Source organism: Pecten maximus, chromosome 17 (genome assembly GCF_902652985.1).
Source record: "Pecten maximus chromosome 17, xPecMax1.1, whole genome shotgun sequence".
NCBI classification, from domain to species: domain Eukaryota; kingdom Metazoa; phylum Mollusca; class Bivalvia; order Pectinida; family Pectinidae; genus Pecten; species Pecten maximus.
The window spans coordinates 24754527-24764176 of record NC_047031.1 but is presented as its reverse complement, the minus strand read 5'-3'; the positions used below and the strand labels follow the sequence as shown (position 1 = coordinate 24764176).

Below are 9650 nucleotides of genomic sequence, written 5' to 3'. Positions count from 1 at the left end.
ATACCACCCTATTCTATCATAGAGTGGAATCGTTATAAAGGTCATTCTGAGCCTGAGTCATTTCAGGATCAAGAAGTTAGTCTCAGGGAACAGCTTTTGTTCCTGAATGATTTCCTCAAATCGTTGAATTTCGACTTGGAGGTAACCTCTCCTTTGTTGAGAGTTGACCTCCTCAGGTATAGAAAAACAAAGGCCCAGGGGAGTTATAGGGTGTCTGTCAATTTCAAACTGTACAAGGATGGTATTCATCCTGGGGCTTTGTTAGCTCGTTGCTGGCTAAAAAAGTTTGTTGTATCTGTGTTGACAGTTTGTGTGTAAACTGATTATTTAATTTACGCCGTTCACTGTCATATATTTGTTTCCATTCTCAAATACATGTCACCGGTACAAGTATGGGGCTAATTAAATATTTGTATATATGATTTAGAAATATGTATGTGTCGTCGAGTTACTTGTATTGTGGAAAGTACTTTGTCTATTTATAGTAACGTCTGTATCTTGTCTGTAGTTCAGGTGGTCGTCTCGTGATTGTCCTTATTTAGTCTTGTTTGTGTCTTATATGTAAATTAGGGTGTGAAAGTGTGAAAAAGCGTGCAAGAGTGAGAGAACGTTAGATAAAACTCCATAACTCGCGCGAATCATCGCAGTTGCCATTTAACCGTTGGCTGAGACATATCCTCCGGGGTCCAGCAACTACTACCTTACGATGTATTATACGACGTGACACTATTTCACCAGACTGCTGAAGTCTTGGAAGGTATATATACTATACAGAATTCGTATTTACCGTGTAATAGATATTTATTGAATATCAACATTAAGCACGTATTCGTATACACGTAGTATTAGCCGGTATATATTGATATATACCGTATATACATTGTACTTAGTCCGGCTGTTTTTATGTTTCAGGGGTTTTTATGTTTGTACGTCTGGAAATGTCTCCGGTTACTAAATAAATAAAGAACCAGCAGGAATTTGGGAGTTTGTTATTATGTCCCGCATTTTCTTCCTGTGACATTTGGCGCCCATGTAGGGACCGGAGTTCGACGACGATACCCCAGTGTTTTGGAAAATGGTTCCCGACGATATAAAACAACCATGTAGCTACGTTTTGTAGTCCTCATATTGTCGAACACAGGAATTTTGTCAACAAGGTATATTTTCAACTTTAATTCTACGACCAGGCCGTCGTGTGTAAACTGCCATGGATAGGATATTTCTACACGTGTATACCGTACGGAATTCAAGCACATGTGCGACAGCGTCAGGATTCGTCTTAAAGCGTCTCGGCGACTAGGAACTCTCATCAACCGGAAGGAGAACTGTGAACGTATAGACAGTAAATTTCATACGAACTCTTTGTTTTGTGAAACTATTGTATATTTCATAGAATTGCCGGATGGTAGGTGTTGGTTTTAGGTTTTGAAAGCTATAGTCTATTGTTAAGACGTTTGACGAGACTGAGACAGTTTGACTGACTGATATATAAACGTGTTTTGAACGCGTGCACAGTTTCGCTCCGTCGTCAGCGTGTTGCCACTATTGGTGAATGAGAGAGTATTGAGGGTATTGGGTGTAGTATATTTATCCTTGTTATATGTTTCATGTTACATGTTATATGTTGCATTTCATTATGTGTTTCACTCTGTGTTTATATGTTTTCTCAATTAATATAACCAGTTTTCGTTTGACAGGTGAAATATTATGGGAATAGGTGGTTTGTTAATAACACTGTGTATTATTGCATGTTTGCCTAACACTTTCAGCTCTTATAGGTATCACAAGCAAAGTGTTGAGATGGCTACGGAACAGACACAGGCCCAGGATGGTGCAGTGGCTGTAGATCCTGAGCTGGAGGTGAGTAGGATGATTGATGCTTTGTCAAAGCTCAGGTATAGAGTTGTGACAGAGGAAGAGTATAAAAGTTTGGCATCTAAGAAGCTAGAGTTCAACCCTCCTGGTGATAAAACCAGTACGCCAAAGCCTATAGTCAGGGATCGGATAGGTAGAGGTAGGGCTAGGTCACTAGATTATACTTTGAAGGATTTCAAGGAGGAACCTCGTAGTGTAGGTATAACTAGATCGACCCTCAGTACGGGCCAGCTTGACTCAAACTTGGGGCGAATCCCCAAGATTCCAACATTTAGTGGCCAGGAACAAAAGGGCGATGTCAGCTTTAATGTATGGAGGTATGAGGTGCGTTGCCTGTTAAAGGACGTTAGTCTCCCTGAGACGGTGCTGTTACAAGCGATAAGGCAGTCCTTAAAAGGTACAGCTCGAGAGATGCTGATACCCTTAGGGGAAACTGCAACAGGTACTGCAATCCTGAGCAAACTAGAAGGATTGTATGGTAATGTTGAGACGGATGAAGCGACTCTTCAAAAATTCTATACAGAATCCCAACAAGAAGGTGAGTCAGTAACGGCTTATGCCTGTAGGTTGGAGACTCTACTCCACGCTTCCATAGAGAGCGGATATATAGATAGGGTAGCCAAGGAAACTATGCTACGGTCGAAGTTTTGGACTTCTTTAAATGAAAGGTTGAAAACGCAAACTAGAAATAAGTATGAGACTATCAAGTCATTTGATATGCTAGTACGAGAGGTCAGGGCCATTGAGTTAGAGTTGACAAATAATGACAAAGTGAAAAGTTCTGCCAAGAAAGGTCAACATCAGCCCGTTCATGCTGAACAGATGCAAAGCAAAATCGAAATTATGGCTGAACAGCTCACGACATTGTGTGAGAAAATAAAGGACCTAGATTCTAAGGTGATTGGGTTACAGTCTGACAGTAGGAATTCAAACAATTCTAATAATTCCAGATCAGGCAGACAGAACAGGCAGCAGAACAATTCAGGACCACAGAGAAATGACAACTCAACTGGGAAGGGAAAAGCATCTGGACAACAGCCAAAAGATTAGCCTCCACTATTTCAGGGCAGATGGGGGGAGGCAATCAGGTAAGCCCTAATAAGTTGAACAGTGTTAGATTTAAACAGGCTTTAATTGGCAGTGCTAATGAGGCTACTTTGGAAGTTTGTGGTATCAAAACTTTGTGTTTGGTAGATACTGGGTCAATGGTGTCGACTTGTAGTAAGACATTTTTTGAACGGTTACCAGGTAGTCAGTTACTGTCATTAGTAGATTTTGGACTTGATTTGTACTGTGCAGATGGAAGTTCTATGCCTTACTTAGGTTACTTTGAGGCAGATATTTTGTTGTCGAGCTTAAATCAGGAAGCGCCAGTGAGGATTCCTGTGTTAGTGGTACCAGATACTGCTTATAATAGTAGAGTGCCTTTGGTGATTGGTTCCAATGTATTGAACCTGTTTGAGGAAGGTGAGGTAAGGGATAGTAGAGAAGCTAGGATATGGAGACAGGCATTGAGGAGTTTGTCTGGTCAGTTGAACGTCAAAACCACCAATAGGACCTCGTTCAGTATTGGTCCTGGGCAGAGTAGGGTCATTCATGGACTTGTACGTAACAAGGATAGGCAGGATGTAGTGATTGTTGAGTCTTGTTCGAATTCTCCTCAGGGATTAATGGTATGTCCTAGATTAGTTAAGTTAGAGCCAGGGAATACAGACAGGATTCCAGTTAGGGTATGTAACATTACAGCTCACCCTGTACAAATAAGGCCTAGGTCTGTACTGTGTTCTGTGCATGAGGCTAGAGTAGTGGAACATTGGGATCCAGCTGGTGATCAGGATAGTATTTCGGATACTGAGTCTGAGGATGGTCTAGATTTTGAGGGCTTAGGAATTAAGCTTAACACTGAGAGTTTAAACCCGGATGAGCTGAAGGAAGCTAAGGGTATGTTGGGCAATTGGAAATCTTTATTTTCAACTAGTCAGTTTGATATTGGCCGTGCAGACTTGGTTAAACACCAGATTAAGCTGATGGACGAAAAACCGTTCAGGTTACCATACAGAAGAATTCCACCAGCGATGTATGAGGAGGTGAGAGATCATTTAAGGGATCTTAAAGCTTCAGACGTGATTGAGGATTCTAGTTCTCCATATGCTTCGAATGTAGTTCTTGTTCGCAAAAAGAATGGACAGTTGAGATTTTGTATTGATTTTCGTACATTGAATTCAAAGACTGTGAAAGATCAGTACTGTCTTCCTAGAACCGACCAGGTGTTGGATTGTTTGGTAGGATCCAAGTATTTCTCTAAGTTGGATTTAAGAGCTGGTTATTATCAGGTTGAGGTAGATGAGAAAGATAAAGAGAAAACTGCTTTCTCGGTAGGCCCACTAGGGTTTTACCAGTTCAAACGCATGCCTTTCGGGTTGTGTAATGCGCCCTCTACTTTTCAAAGGTTAATGGAGCGTTGTATGGGCAATATGAACTTGGTCGAATGTTTGATATTTCTGGATGATATTCTGGTTTTCTCTAAGACTTTTAAGGAACATTTAGAAAGGTTGGAAGGTGTGTTTCAGAAGTTACAAGCTCATGGTCTGAGACTTAATCCCACAAAGTGCGAATTTTTCAAACTCAGTGTACAATATCTAGGTCACATTATAAGTGAGCATGGGATTGGAGCTGATCCAGAGAAAATAGAAGCATTGAAATCTTGGAAACAATGTAGTTCAGTGAAAGAGGTTAGGACATTTTTAGGATTTACTGGCTACTATAGAAAGTTTGTTAAGGACTATGCAAAGATAGTCAGACCTTTAAATGACTTGCTAATAGGTCACCCTACGGCCAAGGTCAAGGGGAGGTCAAAGGTAGAGAAAATCCCATTTGTGTGGAGCGATGATTGTCAAACTGCATTCGATGTGTTGATAGAGAAACTTACCACTCCACCTGTGTTAGCATACGCAGATTTTACTAAGCCGTTTCGGTTGAACATAGATGCTTCTCATGATGGGTTGGGAGCTGTGTTGTATCAGAACCAAGACGGTCATGACCGTGTGGTGGCTTATGCTAGTCGAGGGTTAAGACCTACAGAGAAATTGTACCCGGCACATAAGTTGGAGTTCCTGTGTCTTAAGTGGGCAGTAACAGAGAAGTTTAAGGACTATCTCTATGGTCAACAGTTTGATGTGTATACTGACAACAACCCTTTGACATATGTCACTTCTTCTGCAAAGTTGGATGCAACAGGTCACCGATGGGTTGCAGAGTTGGCTAATTACTCATTCAAGTTGCTTTATCGTTCAGGTAAGGTTAACAAAGATGCAGACGGTTTGTCACGTAGACCAGTTGATACTGAGTGTGTTTTTCCAGATGTGGTTAAGGCAGTATGTCACGCCGCTTCTGTGAATAGGAGTTGTCTACCTTTAGTCGAGAGTTTGGTTATAACAAATTCAGTGCAAGGCACAGTTGATGATGTTGGCTGTAGTGGTTTCAGTCAGGTTGACTGGGTGAAGGAGCAGTTAGCTGATGCTGATGTAAATAGAGTTGTACTGCTGTTAAGCTCTGGTGTTGAGTTGTCAGGTAAACAGTTAGAAAAGGAATCCGTAGCTGTTAGAAAGTTAGTAAGAGAAAGGAAACGCTTACAAATTCAGGATGGTGTTCTGTATCGCGTAGTTGTGGTTGATGGTATTAGAGTAAAACAGATTGTTGTTCCCAAGAATATGAGGTCCAGTGTGTTTGAAGGCTATCATGATAATCAAGGTCATCAGGGTAGAGATAGGACTTTGTCTTTGCTAAAGGCAAGATTTTACTGGCCAGGTATGGATACTGATGTTGAGTCAAGAGTCAGGTCATGTGATCGCTGCATTAGGCGTAAAACTCCTGTCACTAAGAGAGCAAAGTTGGTTGACATAGTCACATCGGAACCTATGGAATTGGTTTGTATGGATTTTCTCTCGCTAGAGTCATGTAAAGGTGGTGTTGAAGACGTTCTAGTCATAACGGACCATTTTACTAGGTTTGCTCAGGCAATACCTACCCGTAACCAGCGTGCTAGTACAGTAGCCAAAGCCTTATTTGACAACTTTGTGGTGCATTATGGGTTTCCAGCTAGGTTACATAGTGACCAAGGTCGAAACTTTGAGTCAAAGGTCATTAAGGAACTGTGTGAACTTACAGGGATTAGGAAAACCAGGACGACCCCATTTCATCCAGAGGGGAATGGGATGACAGAGAGGTTTAATAAGACTTTACTTAAGATGCTAGGTACATTAGATGAGGAACAGAAACGAGATTGGAAGACGTATGTTCCAAGTTTGGTCCATGCTTACAATGCTGCGTCTCATGACAGTACGGGTTATTTCCCTTTCTATTTAATGTTTGGGAGGTATCCTCGATTAGCAGCCGATGCAGGTTTTGGTCTTAATGAAGGCAAATTTGACCAATTTCAGCCTAAGACTGATTATGTGGAAAAACTGAAGTCGAGACTACAGTTTGCATACAAGACAGCATCAAAACATGCTAAAAAGTCGGCTGATAGGTACAAAAGTCATTATGATGTCAACGTCAGGGACTCCGTTCTTCAGCCCGGGGACCGGGTGTTGGTGAGGAATGTCAATCTCAAAGGTAGGAATAAATTAGCAGATAAGTGGGAAAGAATTCCTTATAAAGTATTGTCGAAACCTCATTTTGAAACTCCAGTGTATAGGGTTAGAGTAGAACATGGAAAAGGTAGGGTACGAACACTACATAGGAATATGCTTCTGCCATATACTGGTTCAGAGGTTGTCGGTCCAGAAGGTCAAGGTCATTCAAAGCTCAAGGTCAAGTCCAAGGTCGTGTCAAAAACTAGGGAAGGAAATGATCAAACTCGTAGGGATGAGGATTCTTCATGCAGTTCTGATTCTGATTCAGACAGGGTGTATATTTCTAGGCCTGTGACTAGAGGGAGGTTGAATCCTAGAGCTGGAGAGTTTGTTTCAAGGACTTTGTTAGATAATTTCAATTCGGGTAGTTCTGACATGTCAAATTTAGTGTCTAATGTTGGGCTGAACCAGAGCAGAAATACTGTTTCTGACAGTGGTGGTGAGTTATCTAGAGGTCATGTTAGTGTTGATCAAACTGTAGGTAGTGGGCGAGTTGCCTCCCCTTGTCTGCCAGAGGTTGTTCCTGTGGTGCCACATGCGGAGGAGCCACCACAGTTGAGGAGATCCTGCAGAAACAGGAAGTTACCACAGAGGTTTGACCAGTTCGTAATGGAACAGATTGTGGAGAATGACTGGTTGTTAGTGTGAAAATTGTAATGTTGATATTTGTTTTCCAGATTTGTTTGCATTTTGTACATATTTCTATTTTCCATTGATATAAGAGTTTGTTTTGCTTACAGGTTCTTCAGATAGTATATGAATTTATTTTAGCTTGTGGTTATTTGAATATCCCTTATTGGTTTTATTAATCATTATGAGTTTCATTGTAGATTTGACTTTAATACATTGATTGAGATTAAAATGTGTTGATACATTGATTGAGATTAAAATGTGTTGATACAAATTAATGTTTTCGAATTTCAGGATATTTAACCATACAGACTTGATCTTGTTTTGTTTCAGGTTTCTTTGGAGCAAAGTATTGACAATTATTTGATTAATTGCACTACATTTATAAGTATTGATTCATTGGATACTACAGCATTCATATTTTGTTGTATTTTGATCTCTTTCTGAAATTTCAGGGTTTCATTAACTAGATAATTGTTTTGACTTTGTTTCAGGGTTGAATTAATTTTGTAATTAATTGAGGTTACTTGTCAGTTTCCTAGGTGAAATGCCGGGACGACATTTACCCGACAGGGAGAGAATGTCACCGGTACAAGTATGGGGCTAATTAAATATTTGTATATATGATTTACAAATATGTATGTGTCGTCGAGTTACTTGTATTGTGGAAAGTACTTTGTCTATTTATAGTAACGTCTGTATCTTGTCTGTAGTTCAGGTGGTCGTCTCGTGATTGTCCTTATTTAGTCTTGTTTGTGTCTTATATGTAAATTAGGGTGTGAAAGTGTGAAAAAGCGTGCAAGAGTGAGAGAACGTTAGATAAAACTCCATAACTCGCGCGAATCATCGCAGTTGCCATTTAACCGTTGGCTGAGACATATCCTCCGGGGTCCACGACGTGACACTATTTCACCAGACTGCTGAAGTCTTGGAAGGTATATATACTATACAGAATTCTTATTTACCGTGTAATAGATATTTATTGAATATCAACATTAAGCACGTATTCGTATACACGTAGTATTAGCCGGTATATATTGATATATACCGTATATACATTGTACTTAGTCCGGCTGTTTTTATGTTTCAGGGGTTTTTATGTTTGTACGTCTGGAAATGTCTCCGGTTACTAAATAAATAAAGAACCAGCAGGAATTTGGGAGTTTGTTATTATGTCCCGCATTTTCTTCCTGTGACATACATGTAGATATTTTGTTCAGTGTTATGTACTACGTCACTTATTACCGGTGCCCGGTGTCGAGTGCCTTGTAGGTAGGGGATCCCCAATCACTTGGTCAACTCGTTCATCATTTACTGGTATTGGGTGTAGGTATATTATCACTGTTGATTTTATAGTGCTATAGTTTTACACTGGTATATCTTATTTAAATTTGTAATTGTAAGCATGGCGGATAATGAGCAAGCCGTTGCTAATGACAAACCTGATGGCAAGAACATCACCATGTCAGAAATGGAAATGATTAAAACTGAGTGCCACAGGGAAATATTTGTGATGGTTTTGTTGGAACCAATACTCCCTATACTGGTTACTATAGGGGTGAGCCAGACCTTGACAATAATGAGAGCTATTTGGTGAAAGCTCGAGAGGTTCCCAAGATACCTCAGTTTTCGGGGGAAGTTCCTCCGGTTAAAGGGGATGTTTCCTATAGGGAATGGCGTTTTGAAGTTCAGTGCCTCACAGACGACCCAGAAATTACGGACAGTCTTTTGTCCCAGGCGATTCGCAGATCATTGCGCGGCACAGCACGTCGGAGGCTGATGTCGTTGGGAAATAGCCCAGACCCCACCTTAGTACTCTCCAAGCTAGACAACTTCTTCGGTGATGTTAGTACTAATGGCATGATTATGCAGGAGTTTTTCAATTCTTTTCAAAAGCCTGATGAGTCTGTAACAGATTTTGGTTGTCGCCTTGAGTCCATGTTGCACGTTGCAGTAGAACATGGATATTTGGATCCATTCTCCGTCACAAATTTTTTTTTCAGCTTGGATATTGGAGCTTTGACAATTATGTTAAGGTACGTCAAGGACCTTAACAAGTATTTTAGAGTTATGCTGTAATTATTTAATATTTACATTTCTTGCAGCGCTAGATATCTAATTGTTTTATTTTATTTTTAGATTTGTGTACGCACAAATATTTGTTTTTGTTGCAGGTAGACCACATAACTGGTTTCCAGCTGCAAGTCATTAGATAATCAATACATGTTAATGTATTGATAATTATTAAAATATGGGACACATTTTCCCTAAGGGGGGCGGGGGGGTATGTAACCCAGGTGTTATATACCTATTCATATATATATATAACATAGTATACGTATTGTACGTTGTATACCTGTCCATGTATACATAAGTATGCATTGTGTATGTGTGCGTCAAGTCCCTGTGTACGTGACATGTTGTTTATATGATCCTGTCAAAGTACCTGTCCTGTGGAATGTAAGGTATGGGTACAAAGTAGCCGGACCAGTCCGACGTGACATGGACATC

The 9650-nt window shown here is 40.3% G+C and overlaps 1 protein-coding gene across 1 annotated transcript; it reads left to right on the top strand.

The window, feature by feature from the left end:
* The first annotated feature begins 450 nt into the window (after positions 1-450).
* Positions 451-2925, top strand: LOC117315242. Its single transcript, XM_033869389.1, has 2 exons — positions 451-1405; positions 1779-2925. The coding sequence occupies exon 2, from the start codon at positions 1801-1803 to the stop codon at positions 2923-2925; it is 1125 nt and encodes a 374-aa protein (XP_033725280.1). The 5' UTR covers positions 451-1405; positions 1779-1800.
* The last annotated feature ends 6725 nt before the right edge of the window (positions 2926-9650 follow it).